The following is a 16,573-nucleotide window of genomic DNA, read 5'->3' as shown; positions in this document are numbered from 1 at the left end:
GTAGAAACTTGTATTTTTCATTTTTCAAATAAATTAGCTGTATAGAATATACTAGAATTGGCAGAAAGTAATTACATAAACCTTTTTATATGAAAAATGTTAAATGATTTTAACTTAATTATTTCTTAAAACTTTTTTATTTAAAAAATTTTTTTACATCTTTTTATATTTAACTCTCAGTAGATGTTTCACAGATTTTATAAGAAATATTACAATTAAAAGTAAAATATATAAAATAAGTGAAATATATAAAAATAAGTGGTCCGGTTAAAAGATCACAAATATTTGAATTTTAATTTCATTAAAATGAATTGCTTTGAGATGCAGTTCTCTTTATTAGAATAAATATTACTCATATAACAAATGAATCACATGTTACAATGTTTTTTCATTCCATGTTTACTTTATGCCAACTCTGCAAAACGAGTTCGACAAGTATAAATTACATGTAACTGTACAACAATGCTCTTTGTGGCGATCGACCTGATTGTTATCACATACAAACGCATGTTTTTATTTGAAGTTGAAGAATTTGTAAGAACAATGTACATCTATTCCTTGTCGTCTTTGTATCACACACATACACATACATTCTCTCAGATGCAAAGATGGAAGCGATTAGTTTATTTTATCTTAATTGGCGTGTTTCATGACGGTTTCATTTCTCGCTTTGGTAATTATTGTCAACCTTATAGATATATATCATCTTGTTTTTTGCCTGTCCTGTGGAATCTTCAATGTCGTCAAAGATTTATTATTATTTTTATTATTATTACTACTACTACTACTACTACTACTACTACTACTACTACTACTGCTACTACTACTACTACTACTACTACTACTACTACTACTACTACTGCTACTACTACTGCTACTACTAAACGCGTGAAGTGTATAATACTTTCGACATTTCAGAATACTGAGATTTTATTGTTGTCAATCTGTATAAATTATCCGAAATATCTCAAAATCTGATCGTTTGAAATATATTGTGATATTCTAAACAGGGAAAGTTATTAAGTAAAATTATATTATTGTGTTTATATTTTTAAAACTTATCTAAAAGCTCTATAAAATGTTGTTCTGACATCTAAGATTACATATGAGTTACAGTCGGACCTCTTATCCTACGACATTTTCGGAATCTTCTCCTTAAACCTCGGATCCTACGACAAAAATTTGAAAGTGGGGGTATAATTCCCCTTTTGCAGTCGTAGCATGAGAGGATTTTTTTGTCGTAGGATAAGAGGTTTCGTAGCATAAGAGGAGGTCGTAGGATGAAAGGTCCGACTGTATATAATAAGATATTTCTACCATAAATATCTATTTATGCTATAAATATTTAGAAATCATATTTAATTAAAAAATTAGAAAGTGATAAAGCTGTGATAATACAAAGAAATGTATTACATTGAGAATATGCATCTTGCTAGTAAATATGTAAAAAAGAAAGTATAATGAACAATGGATTAAGATAACTTTGTAAGTGATCAATATCATTTCAATTAATAAGTAATAAGAAAAATATATTGTTTAAGGAAAATTTTTAATCGCTAAATTATTTTATTTGGAACTTAAAATCTTTTAGCAAACAGTGATATATTGGGCGTTGAGATTGTTTCTGAAAAACAATAACTCCCTTTTCTTTTCTTCAGCAACTAAATTACTATTTATCGGTGTTAAATACGCTACTTCGCATTTGCCACCTCTGTGATTTGCATTTTTTATTTTATATATATATATAAAATTTACGTTATATATATTGTAACAATCTTTTCAACCGTGTTACCATTTTAGGTGGAACACCGGTGGTTACGGAACCTTCGAAGCCTGCGATAATGATCACCGCTCCAAGTCTGGTGGTGGAAAAGCCATCGTCGTCGATAACCACCACTGTCACCCCAAAAACGCCTACGACAACCAGTGCGCTCAACAACCCCCAGCCTGTCGTTAAGCTCGTTAAGTTGTCTACACCCACTACCGTAATTACTTCCTGTGATATCACGAACAATCAGGAGCAAATTGTAGAAAAGGCAAAACAGGTAATTATCATATTTTTGGTAATTAATTTTGAATACCATTTTTTTGCGGTATGAAAAATATTTATTGATAATAATTTGAATCGCCAGTGAAAATTAATAAGGAAGATAGTAAATAATCGACCCAAAGTGGCAAATATGCTTATTTGATTTTATTCGATGTTCGATATACAGGCGACGTTTCAACCTTAGGTTTAGGTTCTTATCAAATCTATAACGGAAAGATTGAAGATTTACGTTAACTTTGAATAGTTATAATGTTGAAAGATATATGTAAAGATTTCTTTAAAAAAGGAAAATAGTATTTTTCAGTCCTCAAACAAGTAAAAACATTGAACATACCTTGAAATTAACACGATACCGGTAAGGAATAAAAATTCAAACGTCACATTTATACGTCAGATATTCGACTGAATAACTATAAAAGCAATGACAAACAAACACAACAAGAAGGAGCAATGTCATTAAAAGTACTTTAAAATGTTGTTGTATATAGAGTTTAAATTTTCGGTATCTTTTTTCAGATTAATTGAATTGTCGAACTTCTTGTTGTGTTTGTCATTACTTCTATATTACTTCTATATTGAACATCGAATAAAATCAAATAAGCATATTTGCCAGTTTGGGTCGATTATTTATTATCTTCCTTATTAAAAATATTTATAAAACATTGACATTTTAACGTCTCCATTGGATATGTAAAAATTTTAATGAATTAAATTTAATTATTTTCAATTTATTTTCTTTATTAATTATTTTGTTATTTAATTGTGATATATATGTATTTCGAAAGAATCGGATGTATTATTTTTATATTTAAATTGAAACATTTTATGCTAATGGTCACGATTATTGGAATGTAGGAGGCATACGTGATGCAAAGGATCGCTGAGTTGCAACGTGAGGGATTATGGTCAGAGCGGCGATTGCCTAAAGTGCAGGAACCAGCTCGACCCAAAGCCCATTGGGATTATTTACTGGAAGAGATGGTCTGGTTGGCTGCAGATTTTGCCCAGGAACGTAAATGGAAGAAAGCTGCGGCGAAGAAATGTGCGCGAATGGTGCAAAAGTACTTTCAGGAGAAAGCGATTCAAGCGCAGAAGGCTGAAAAATCGCAGGAACTCCGATTGAAAAAGATCGCTAGCTTCGTCGCCAAGGAAATTAAAACCTTTTGGACGAATGTTGAGAAGGTGAGCTAGAAGAAAGTTACAATGTATATTTAGAAATTTTAAATGATCAATTCATTTATCATAATTCATCGATTTGTAATAAATCGATAAAAGAATTGTTTCAATTTGTTTTATAAATTTTATTACTATTATATATTATATGTATCACATTTTTTTCTTTTATAAAAATAGATTGGTTTAATTCTGCTCTTCACTATTACCCCACACTATTTAAGCCGACCTTCTCGATGTATTATTATCAGAAGCGTGTGCTCGTTGTGGGAACAGCAAAGTCTGCGCATTGTGTATGGTTGTTTGGTTCCTTAAATTCAACTAAAGAATTTAGCGCAGGACACGAATTATTAAATTACTCATATATAAATTGTATTATAAACACAATATCTTGCAAATGCTTTTGAACTTGAACAGATAAAAGTTTATTAATAATTTTAATAACATTATTTAGATAGAATATAAAACAAATATTTAAATATATATTTTTTTTTAAATAAATTTTTTAATAATTTGTTGACAGTTGGTGGAATATAAACAACAAACTAGACTGGACGAAAAACGAAAAAAGGCATTGGATCAGCATTTGAATTTCATTGTGGGTCAAACAGAAAAATATTCCACATGGCTGACAGAGGGTCTCAACAAGACTGATGGCCCACAAAGTATTCCAGCTTCTATAAATAGTTCGCGCATCTCTTCACCAGTTCCACAAGGGAAATGTCATTCCGATGGTATGTTTCATTCATAATATAAAAAATAATTAATTTTATAACTAATTTTATATAAAGTCACGTAATTAATAAAATATTTTAATTTACTGTTAATTTTATGTGTAACATGATGTTAATAATTATGTTAACATTAATAATAATAACATGACATTTATTTTGGTGCAATTATTGTTAATAAAGTTATTTTATAACATTATAATTTTAATAGTAAAACTTTTAATTATGATATTGTATAATTATTCTGAATACACTATGTAGTAATATTGTAAAAAAATTCTCAATTTGTGGATCTTTATTATTATAATTTATGAAAGATATATATTTTTTTAAGCTTAGTTTTTGACCTTTATTGGATAAATTAATTAAATTGTGCGTTGAGTTGCATATAAATTACTTTAACTAAATCTCTCTTCTGTATATAATAGATTATGTAAATATTATTTTGATTACATATAATGTTTAATAGACTGTAAATTATTTTCATTATATAATAGATTTTATTTTTAATTGTGTATAGATTGTTTTATTTTTAAATCGTGTGTTACTAAATTAAATTTCTATTTAGTTTAACTTTATTATGAATTTACTACAATTTTATTGTATTATATAAATTATTTGAAATTGTACAATATATGCATTGCACATTACAGAGGAATTTCAGCCAAATCAGAGTTCAGACGATGATGAGGAGACTATAGCTAAGGCCGAAGAAGAAATGAAATTGACGACTAATCACAAAGAAGAAGTGGAATTATTGAAAAGAGAATCGGAAATACCTTTGGAGGATCTTCTGAAGGACTTGCCACCAGATTATTTAGAAGATTGCAACAAAAGCCTATCGCCTCAAAATCCAACAAATGAAGCAGAACAAAATGTATGTTTATTGATATGGATAAAAAATATTTGTGTATATCTCATTTTTTAGATTAACTTTACAAAAAAAAAGAAATGTTGCTGCAATTTTTTTTATTTAATGTACTAATAAAAACAATAGGTAATGTAGAAACACATGGCAGTAATAATTTTCTCTTTTGTGCAAAATTATGTAGGTTTTAAAAATTGTTTTAAATTACTTTAATGAAAAAATTTTATTAGTATAATTTATAATATAAAAAATATTAAATTCCCTTTAAAAATTAATTAAAATTGCAATTTTTTAAAGCTATTAATATTTTGTAACAAAGATTAAACGAGATTTTATGATTTTTATTACAGGACAACAAGGAAGTAGCTGATGCAGATGCAGATTTTGTTGCAGCATCTGGTGAATCCTCGGACGAAGAAGATACTATCATGGAAGAGGAGAGACTTGAGGGAGAGATCGATTATAAACGAGAACTCGATGAGCTTAAGGTATAATTTTTCATATTTGTAATTATATTTATAATTATCAATTATTTTAATATTGAAAAATAAACGGGGACGCATGATTTTTTGTTTTTGTTTTTGCTTGTTGTAGAGATAGATTGCATAGATGTTGTTAGATTGTATAGTAGAGTGTAATGATAAAATCGAAATATTCAAAATTGATGTGTAAAAATTATGATTTGATTTCAATAAGAAACATGCAAAAGCTGTTTGCTTGAGTTAATATCTTCTATTCCGGCTCTCTAAAGTTTTGTTTTTAGGTGAAATTACTAAAACATATAAACAAGCTCTGATCTACTTATTAAATTATGTCAGTATGTTTTAGAATAGTTCATTATTATGCTGTAGGAAATAACAATTATAAAAAAGTATATCAGTATATAAAACAATACAATTTTCAGCCTTTTTCTTAAAATTTAATGTACAATACTTTAAACTGTGAAAACTTAAAGCTGTGAAAACGACTCTGCCCAATCTCTTGTTAGATCGCTAATTTAATTGTAGTGAGTTTTTTGAGTCGTCTTTACGATGAGCGAACAGTTGCATGTTAAATTAAAAAAAAAGATTGAAAAATGTATCGTTTTGAGACACTTTTTTACCGTACTGACGTAATTAGATCGGAGCTTCATATGTTTTGATAATTTCGCCTAAAAAGTGAAATTTTAAATGCTTTGCTAGAACAAAAGATATTAACTCAGAGCAAACAATTTTTGCGCATTGCCCGATTTTGAATATCTCAATTTCGATTTTTTCATTATCTACACCTCATTGTAAATGTATAAAAATATGCTTGTCTTTATTTAGGCTGACAACGAAATGTCTATTGAAGAACTTGCGGCCAAATACGCAAATATGTCGGACATGTTGATGGACGTAGACGTGGACGTGGAAGTTGAAGGTAATTATTATAATTGCATTTATTAATACATTATACGTAAAGACTTTGTAATTATATGAAGGCTTTTTTTATTTGTGTAAATTATTACGGTGATGATAATACCAATCCTGATGGTGCGAGATATTTGGTTTTCATTTATCTTGATTACCCTTTGTGCTGTAAAAAGAGGCATTTGTCTGAGAAAATTTTTAAAATTATATATAGCATTGCTAAAAAATGAAATAAATTTAATTTAATCAAATGCTATTTTTTATTCTTCTTTAGGTACGGATAAAGAAAACAGTGACAAGGAAGCAGCACCGGAAACTGAAGATCAAACAAGCAGTAGCGAGAATGAAAGTGAAGAGAGTGATCGCGAGAGCGACGAGGAAGAGGTTCGGACTCAAAGTGATACCGAGGCAGATGTGGGACTGCAATCTCTCCTTGAAGATCCATCTGAAAAACAATCGGATAACAGAGTGAGTTGTTATACTATACACGCATATATACATGAATTTTACATATATGTATATACATTACATATATATAACTTTTACTTTTTTCAATAATTATATCATTAAACTCACTACAAATTGGAGCGAGTTTGTAGTGAGTTATTTCTTGTTTTTGAATAAATTTGTTCTCTTATATATACATACGTATATATAAATATCAAATCCTATATATCTTATTTTTTGTAGTTTTTTCACATAACATGTGATTATTTTTTTGTTACAGATTTCAGACGATCATTCGGACGCTCGTAATGAAATGGATAATGTTGCCGCGTTAGCTGAAAGTATCCAGCCTAAGGGAAATACATTGCTCACCACTAGTGTAAGTCTTTATGTTTTTTATTTATTTTTATTAAATTTTATTATTCAAAATATAAATATGTACTTGGATATGTATAAAATTTTATGCATTTATTAATTTATTTATAATTTGTTTAATATTTGATATCTCAGCAAATAAAGAGTCTAAAATTAAAATTTTGCCAGAATGTAGTCTACTTGAAATTAGATAAAAATAAAATTTTTAATTTCTATGTATATTTTTATAAAATTTACTTTAGAAATGCTTTGTTTTTGTTTATAAAAATTATTGTCTCGATAATTTTTAATAGGGTGAAACTAATTTTAAAAGTGTTATAATTTATATGAGAATATATATTGCAAATTTTTGTTTCTATATTTTAATTATTTTACTCTGTATTAAAAAACTTAAATAATACTTGGCAAATAACCTTTCAATCCAAGGTAATGAAGCAATAATTTGCTCATTATCATTTATGAAAGGTATATTAATAGTGATAGTTTTCTTATGAATAAATATATGTTTATCTATTCGGGAAAATAATCACTACAAATTTATTAATAATTCTATACAGATTATTTAACTGTATTACATTAATCTTTAATAACATGTATTTGATAAATTTCGACTGTGATTTTTTTGCAACGTCCAAGCATCAATAATTTCCAAATTATAAAATCATTACACGAGAAGTTGTTTTTGTAAAGTAAACTTTAAATTTTCAATTAGAATGTAAATAGATAATAAAAAATTAAACCAAATACATATAAATGATAAATTCTGTCAACATGGTTCAAAGAATTTCAATAAAATTAAGTTCGTGATTTGTAATGACATCTTGTAAAAAATCTAAGTTTTTTAAAATCATCTTTTGTGTGCTTATTAACATTACATCTTATTTTTTCAGGTTGTCACTAAAATACCCTTCCTTCTGAAGCACTCCCTTCGCGAATATCAACATATAGGATTGGACTGGCTTGTCACTATGTACGATAGAAAGTTAAATGGCATTCTGGCAGACGAGATGGGTCTAGGAAAAACTATACAAACGATCGCACTATTGGCTCACTTAGCCTGCGAGAAGGGCAACTGGGGACCGCATCTTATAATTGTACCGACTTCTGTGATGCTTAATTGGGAAATGGAATGCAAAAAATGGTGTCCTGGATTCAAGATACTGACATATTATGGGACGCAAAAGGAGAGAAAACAAAAGAGAACAGGTAACAATATATAATGAATTAAATATAACTGTATATATTATTATAAAATATAAGATTTCTCTTTTCTATGTAAAATTTTTATATCATTATATATTTCTTTTTATCTTTGATTTATATAATTCATTCGCTGCCGACAACAGACATTAGTCCGACATGACCGATGTTTGTTTTATAGTACAGCGAGATAATAAAATTCTCTATAAAAACTCGCGTGTCAAAGTTCAATTCTGACATACGAATCCTGTCGGGAGAAACAAATATTTAATTCAATAATAATACAAATATTTTAATTTAATTAAATTTATTGTTCAAATTTATATGAAATATAACATGTGTTTTTCAACGTTCATAGGTTGGACGAAACCGAACGCCTTTCATATATGCATTACATCCTATAAATTAGTGATACAGGATCATCAAAGTTTTAGACGGAAGAAGTGGAAGTATCTCATCTTGGACGAAGCACAGAATATTAAGAATTTTAAATCACAAAGATGGCAGTTGCTCTTAAATTTCCAAACACAACGGTAACTAGTTACAAATTTTTTCATATTTAGTTAAGTGTGATAGAGTTTATAATTTGTGATAATTATATACATATAGTTTAAAAAATTAAAGATAAAATTTAGCATAACAGAAACACATTGAATATATATATCGAGTTTATTAATTGAAAAAACTCAGGAACAGTGATTAATCTACTTTCTTAAGAATTATTTTTACTAATTTTTCTAAATTTTTAATTAAACATTAATCATTGTTAAAATATTAAATTTGTTTGTATAATAAGTTTGAATTATCTTTATTTTAAAGATTCAATATAATAGTCTAGATCAAATTTTTTTTCTAACATTGTAAAAGTTAATTTTAAAATTTAAGAAATTAGATTTAAATCTTAGATTTTAGCAAATTTTACTAATTTTTTCGAAATTTTAAAAGAATAAATTTTGACCATTTTTGTAAAATGTTTATTATATATTTCTTTTTATCTATGATTTATATAATTCATTCGCTGCCGACAACAGACATTAGTTCGACATGACCGATGTTTGTTTTATTGTACAGCAAAATAATAAAATTCTCTATAAAAACTCGCGTGTTTAAGATGAATTCTGATATTCTGACATACGAATCCTGTCGGGAGAAACAAATATTTAATTCAATAATATTCACTCAATTTAAAATGGGAGAAATTATTTTATTTAAAGCTTGGCTTTTGATTTGTTGCAGGAGATTACTTCTTACCGGCACACCTCTTCAAAATAATTTAATGGAATTGTGGTCTCTTATGCACTTTCTTATGCCTAATGTATTTCAATCTCATCGTGAATTTAAGGAATGGTTTAGCAATCCTGTTACAGGCATGATCGAAGGCAATAGTGAATACAACGAGAATATAATTCGTCGTCTACATAAGGTCTGTACGTAGTTTTTTATCTTTTCTCGGTTTTTCTCTCTTTTCCTTTTTTTCTTTTTTATTATTATTTAATTTATAATATTATTAAAACAATTTTAATAGTTTTTATTCAGAATAAAAGATACATAAATTTTTTAATATATAATATTTAATATAAACAACATTCTCCGTAGGTGTTGCGGCCATTTCTCTTACGACGATTAAAAACTGAGGTGGAAAAACAATTGCCAAAAAAATACGAGCATGTAGTCATGTGTCGTTTATCAAAGCGGCAGAGATTTTTGTACGATGACTTTATGTCAAGAGCCAAGTAAGCCAATATCATTAATACCAATATATAGTGACTAAAGACGAAAAATACTTTAATTAAAAACGCAATAAAGTCTCTTTCATTTTTGTTTATAGACAAATATTTTATCATATAAAGTATATACGATTAAATAAAAATGTATTATTAATATTATTAATATATTAGAAAATCTAAGATGTAGAGAGAAATAATTTATTTTTATTTGTAATCTATATATAACAAAATAATCTCTATTATACACAAAAATTCATTTTTGTTATATATTGTTATAGAATTATTGCCGTTTATATTTTATCGATGATTTATTCCGTATTTTGTTAAAGGACGAAAGAAACACTCGCCAGTGGAAATTTGTTGAGTGTGATTAATGTGTTAATGCAATTACGAAAAGTATGCAACCATCCGAACTTGTTTGAAGTGCGACCGACCGTTTCCCCTTTTCAAATGGAGGCGCTCGAGTTTCTAACTGCCTCGTTGGTTTGGAGCGTGTTCGATTACGATCCCTTCAAGGTAAAACAATGACCGTTTCACGATACTCTTGCTTATTTTATTGAAATTTAATCAATTGTTACTTGATCTTTGCGAATGTATTTGACTTTTGCAGCACATTCAACTATCTAGCTTGAATCTTTTGCTATTAGATCTGGAGTTGACGCTTAGTGCATTCGTTGCACATAGAATGAGACGATTGCAAACACCTAGAAAGCTTATAGAGGAAATAGATAGCCAGCCAGAACCGACGCCAAGATGTCCGTCCGGCCGGATTAAGATTAACGTTAGATTGTCGAATCAAGCGAAACCACAGTCGTCAAATACACAACAACAACAGCAAACTCCAACTAGGCTGAAGAATCTTGCTGGGGTATTACCCACGCCAAGAGTGGGTACACCCCTTTCAATAAAATCATTAAATACCAGTCAGGCTGGTTCAGGACGAGGTAGGTCCAAGGCTCTTATATTTCACTATATTAACATTTTAACGATCTCATTTGTGCTAAAATTATTTTGCCAAAATTAATGTAAATTAATATCAAGATATAATCAAAAATTAAAACATAATCGAAATACAAATATCAAAGAGATAACATTTACAATAATAATAATTGTGCGTTAATATTATAACATATACTAAAAATAATATAGACTGATATTATACATATGTCTTTATATATGTTTACTATATATCTCTAGACTAATTTTATAGTATTTTTTTTTTATTTTTTAACAATTTAATTGGTATATTTAAACTGTAATATATATAAAATTATAATTAATCTCTCTTGTTTTAAATGCAAAATGCAATAATTTTTGTTCTTAGGTGTTACATTGAGAGTTGCGAGTGGTCAACAATTGCAAGGATATTCCGTGCAACTGGTGCCACATCAAGCCGGTGTGAAAGGTAACTTTTTTTATTTTATACTTTTTAGTAAATCTTTAAACGTTATTGATCTAATGATTGAACATTGTATAAAACAATTTGCTTTTAATTGCTTATAACTTGAAAAAAAAAATTTTTAATCTTTACATATTTCCAAAGTTTGTACCTATAATTTTATGATATTTCACATATCTTTGAATTTAATTTTGTCTTACATTTTGCATAATTATGCATATAAACCTTGAAATAACTATAATGTTATAGTGTGCATCATTAATCAGTGATTGCTGTTATTTCTCACTAGGCAATCATTTTTGCAGTGATGCTAGAATAAGTGTTCCTTAAACCAGCTTGTTTATAATCTTACCATTTATAAGCATTCTACAACTAAGGATACAACTATTCAAAATTATAACTTTCATTAAACGTGAAATATCTGAATTTTCTTATTTTTTTCTATATTTTACTATACTTTTATTATCTTTTCTTATATTTTGCTAAAATATGTTTGAAAGATTGGATGAGTATTCGTATTAATTTTAACATAAACAGCAAATGATATAAATATGATATATATGTTTATACATTATTTAAAATACATATGTGTATACATTAAATATAAATTTTTGTAAAACAGCTATCCCTGTGGCAACGCTGGGACATAATCCACAAAGTACTACTGTGACATCAACTACAACAAATGCGCAAAGAATCACAATGGGGAACGCTAGTCTCAGAGATGGCATTCAAAGACTAACAACGCAGACAGTTACGTTTAAGCAAGGCGATTCCGTCCAGAGATTAGCGATGCCTGGTTTCGCACAGTTGGTTCAAACTTCTACAGGTAGACATATTCTTTTGACGTCAAATCAACAGAATACTAACACAGGTTTGTTTTTGCGATTTTTATTAAATTATTATTTGCGGTCACTGATTGATAAAAGAAGAAAGAAAAAAAGAATAATACATTTTATGTTTACAGTTTCGTTTCCCGTCATGACCTCTAGCGGATCGCGTCTTACAGTACTATCCAAATCATTGATGGGTTTGTCACCCTCGACCGCTACGCCAGTGAACAAGGTCGTCAGCGGTGTGGTGACGACGCCAAGTGGGCGACCTGTTATGAGGGTGCCTCCTCTGAACGTTGCCTCGCAATCACAATCGAGCGGAAATAGCCAGCAGCAATCCAGTCAACAACAATCGCCATCGATACGCAGCATTGTCACTAGACAAGCTCAGAAGGAAGCCATTAAAGCGCAAAGTAAATCCGAACAGCCGAAATCCGAATTTCACTTGGTAAGTAAACACATACGTCTATAAAATGTTAATTCTTTTTTAGAATAATTAAATAAAAAAGAATTAGTAGTTTAACTTTTAAATACTCAATTCTATTTCCGAATAATTTTTATTTTTTTTCCTGAAGAATATAAAATTTTTACTTAATGATTTTTTTTAGGGTTGACGATTATCCGTTTTTCCGGATATCCGAAATAGAAATAGATTCGAGATTAAATATATTATTGAAGATTTCTGGATTCGAACAAGAACCAAATATCAATAATATATCATGATATAATATCATAATATAATATCATATATAATATAATATATAATATAATATATAATATAATATATAATATAATATATAATATAATATATAATATAATATATAATATAATACCATTATCCGGATAATCAGATATCCGGATATTTATAGATCCGGATGAAATCGTCAACCCTAATTTTTTTATCCTTAATTATTCCTCGTTAGATGCCCTGATATTTAAATAATAAAAACTTTAATGTTACTTATCAATTTACAGCCGCAGCTGGAGGAAGAAAAACGGCAGAGAAGACAGGCCAAATTGCGCTTCATGGCAAACATCAATGAGCGGAGATGCGCGGCATGTCCGCTTTACGGCGAAGATGTTTTTATGGCCTTGAGAATTGGCAAGCCTACGACGGCTTGTCGCTGGCACAATGGTTGGGTGCACTGCATGACAGCGAAAGACAACATTCGTACTCGCAAGCAATTCTTTTCACACACGGAAGCACTCGCTGAAGCTATCAAGAGTACAGAACAGATTGTTGAAGAACTAAAGGAAGTCTTTGAAAGGTTAATATGTGTAATAATATATAAATTAAGGCACCTGATCCCGGAGCCGAGAATTTTGAGTTTAACGGTGGCGACCTAATTGCGGTAGGAACAAGAATCCTATTTATGTTCTATCTCCTCTCGTATTGTCTTTTTCTCACGATTCGTTAGCCGGTCCGACGATTTAGAATCAATTATTGAATCGATCAGGGACGTCATTACAATTATGGTGGTACTAATCAGACCTCATTGCAGTCTATCTAAGTGTAGATTTCCATACGTCAGAATTTACATAAAAAATGTTTTTCAGTAAAAAAATTTTTATTTTAAGTTTAACCTGATTTTAAGCTTTATATATATTTTATTACTAATGAAAATATTGTACAAAAATATATTGATAAATATGGAATTCTAACCTTTCTTCCATCACTGACTGATTATCAGGCTTCGGGAAAAAATGTAAAGACGACTCTGGAATCTATTATCATTTGCAATATTACATATATTCTTCATGTGTACATATATATACAGTGAAATTAATTATCTATATAAATGTCCGACAATTTCTTAACTAAATCAAAATTATTTGAGATATAACGTTGAGCAAGCGAGAAATTTTTGAACATAAGATAAAAACGAAATTAAAATTAAATGATATAAGGGATTGTTCAATGAAACTAAAATTTTGGCAGCGGTCACTGCAAAGTGATCAAGAAATACAATTTTGTTTATTATATGTTATTTTACTTCTTAAATTTCTAAAATAAATTTTTATACATTTATAGATTTGTGGTCCACGTACCGGCTGTGCGCGCACCGACGCCTCGATTCCATGTGTCCCATCCACCGCCTCACAAATTGTGGGGCGAACGTCATTTGCGGGCCGAACTGCAAAGACAGCTGTCGCCAAAATCGGCAGTGTTTCATCCGATCTCGAGTCTCATGCTTACGCAATTCCCCGATCCTAGACTCATCCAATATGATTGCGGCAAGTTACAATCATTGGATCGTCTGTTGAGGAAGCTAAAAGTCGGAAATCATCGAGTTTTAATATTCACGCAAATGACTAGGATGTTAGATGTACTGGAAGCTTTTTTGAATTTCCACGGACACATATATTTACGACTGGATGGTACTACTAGGGTTGATCAACGTCAGGTAACAATCAATTTTTTATATTAATGGAATGCTATAATAATGATACGTTATGCGTGATATTTAAATTTTTTAAATGCTGATTTTATTTAGGATTCTTTAAATATGAACAATGGTTATTGAGAGTATATTAATCTTTTGTATTTTAAAAAAATTGTATATATAATGGGTGATAATTAAAAATGTAACAAAAGCCTATGAAGTTTTATGTATATGAGATATGTTCTTGTCGCAATGTTTGAAAAAAAATGAATGAAATGATTCGAAAATAATGAATAAAATTGCTAACAGCACTAATGATTCGACACGCAGATTCTGATGGAAAGGTTCAACGGCGATAAACGAATCTTTTGCTTTATCCTGTCAACGAGATCTGGTGGTGTCGGTGTGAATCTTACGGGAGCGGACACAGTAATATTTTACGACAGTGACTGGAATCCTACGATGGATGCCCAGGCGCAGGACAGATGCCACAGGATCGGACAAACGCGGGATGTACATATCTACAGGTACACACACGAATTAATATTAATAATGAAGAAATAATTTTAATAACTTATAATAATTTGTATTGAATAAGAATATATATATTTGATTGTATTATTAATATTATTAAAAACTATTTAAATAATTAAAAACTAGAATAAAAATTTAGACAAAAATTCTTTTATTAGTTTTAATTAACAATCTTATAGCAAATAGTATAACGACAATTTATATTTCAGATTAGTTAGTGAGAAGACTGTAGAAGAGAACATTCTAAAGAAGGCTAATCAGAAGAGATTGCTAGGCGATCTCGCGATTGAAGGTGGAAACTTCACTACAGCATACTTCAAAAGCGTAAGTACTTTAATAAGAACGTATGTTACAAATATATTGTTTTTTTATGTTAATTAAAAAATTTTGCAATTTCGATTTTTAGAAGAAAACGCGAAATTATTTTTTAACATTTATTAATTTAAATTGATCTATGGATGGCTTTTTTGCAGAAGAAAACTCTAAAAAAACCAGATCTTGCAATATTTTATTTCAATATTTTTGTTGAAATATTTAAATATCATCTGCACAAAAGGTCCAACTCGCATTGCGAATCGAGCGATATCTTATTAGGCATTGGAGCAATCAACATTTATTTCAATTATTAGTAGTTAAATATTTGCTGAATAAATCCAAGTAGGTTGGTTTTTTCTGTAGAAAATTATTATTTTTTGTTATATAGGTTTTCTGCAGAAAGCCAATCTATTCAAATATTAAACTGAGAAAAATAAAGAATTATATAAATTCAAAATTCCTCATTAATTTTATGCTCATTATGGATTTCTTGAGCTTTATTATCTATATTTTATCTATCTAGTTATGTAGAATTTATTATATTATCATATGAAACTAACAAAAAATAGATTTTTGTGAGTAGGTTCCTTCTGCAATTTATTGAAACTGCTATTGAAAATCAAATTTATTACATTTAAAAATTTTTAATTATAATTTATAGTTTAAAGCAAAACATTAAAGAGGATCCTAAAAGCTGTTCTATATTATCAACCAAAATCTAATCTAATATATTTACCTAATATAAAAGTTTTGCAGTTTATACGAAATAATATGTTATTATAATATATTACTCGGAATTGCATGAAGGAATATTAGTAAACTTGCTTAGAAACCTAGTAAAAAATATTTTCTAATTTGAAATTTAACTTGAATCAAGTTGAATTTTAAATTGGAAAATATTTTTTACTATTTATTACTAATATTTTAGACTTTTAAGCTCATTTCTACAAGTTTACTAATATTTCTTCATGCACTTCCTAGTTTACATATTATTTCATATAAACTTTAGAAAATTATATTAGATTAGATTTTGATCGATAATATAAAACAGCTTTTAATTCTCTTAAAGTTTAACAAAATTTGAAAAATATGAAAAATAACATATGTTTCACAAAATATCCTGTATCGATGTTGTTGAAGGCTATA

At 28.6% G+C, this 16,573-nt stretch overlaps 1 protein-coding gene across 6 annotated transcripts in view; it reads left to right on the top strand.

Annotated features, from left to right (window-relative positions):
- The window catches only part of Dom (domino helicase), a 38,254-nt gene that overhangs the window by 7,201 nt on the left and 14,480 nt on the right, over positions 1-16,573 (top strand). For all 6 annotated transcript variants that reach the window (XM_072891115.1, XM_072891116.1, XM_072891114.1 and 3 more), the window contains exons 4-24: positions 1,801-2,045; positions 2,906-3,232; positions 3,747-3,957; positions 4,608-4,831; positions 5,173-5,310; positions 6,130-6,223; positions 6,488-6,681; positions 6,941-7,039; positions 7,926-8,241; positions 8,594-8,768; positions 9,472-9,658; positions 9,832-9,968; positions 10,292-10,478; positions 10,573-10,906; positions 11,287-11,367; positions 11,984-12,235; positions 12,329-12,642; positions 13,170-13,462; positions 14,227-14,599; positions 14,909-15,105; positions 15,322-15,436. In XM_072891115.1, coding sequence (XP_072747216.1) covers positions 1,801-2,045; positions 2,906-3,232; positions 3,747-3,957; positions 4,608-4,831; positions 5,173-5,310; positions 6,130-6,223; positions 6,488-6,681; positions 6,941-7,039; positions 7,926-8,241; positions 8,594-8,768; positions 9,472-9,658; positions 9,832-9,968; positions 10,292-10,478; positions 10,573-10,906; positions 11,287-11,367; positions 11,984-12,235; positions 12,329-12,642; positions 13,170-13,462; positions 14,227-14,599; positions 14,909-15,105; positions 15,322-15,436 — 4,493 coding nt within the window. The remainder of the gene's footprint in view (positions 1-1,800; positions 2,046-2,905; positions 3,233-3,746; positions 3,958-4,607; positions 4,832-5,172; positions 5,311-6,129; positions 6,224-6,487; positions 6,682-6,940; positions 7,040-7,925; positions 8,242-8,593; positions 8,769-9,471; positions 9,659-9,831; positions 9,969-10,291; positions 10,479-10,572; positions 10,907-11,286; positions 11,368-11,983; positions 12,236-12,328; positions 12,643-13,169; positions 13,463-14,226; positions 14,600-14,908; positions 15,106-15,321; positions 15,437-16,573) is intronic.

This window comes from Anoplolepis gracilipes, chromosome 4, assembly GCF_047496725.1.
Source record: "Anoplolepis gracilipes chromosome 4, ASM4749672v1, whole genome shotgun sequence".
NCBI lineage: Eukaryota > Metazoa > Arthropoda > Insecta > Hymenoptera > Formicidae > Anoplolepis > Anoplolepis gracilipes.
Note: the sequence above shows the minus strand (reverse complement) of the source record. Positions and strands in the feature narration are given on the sequence as shown.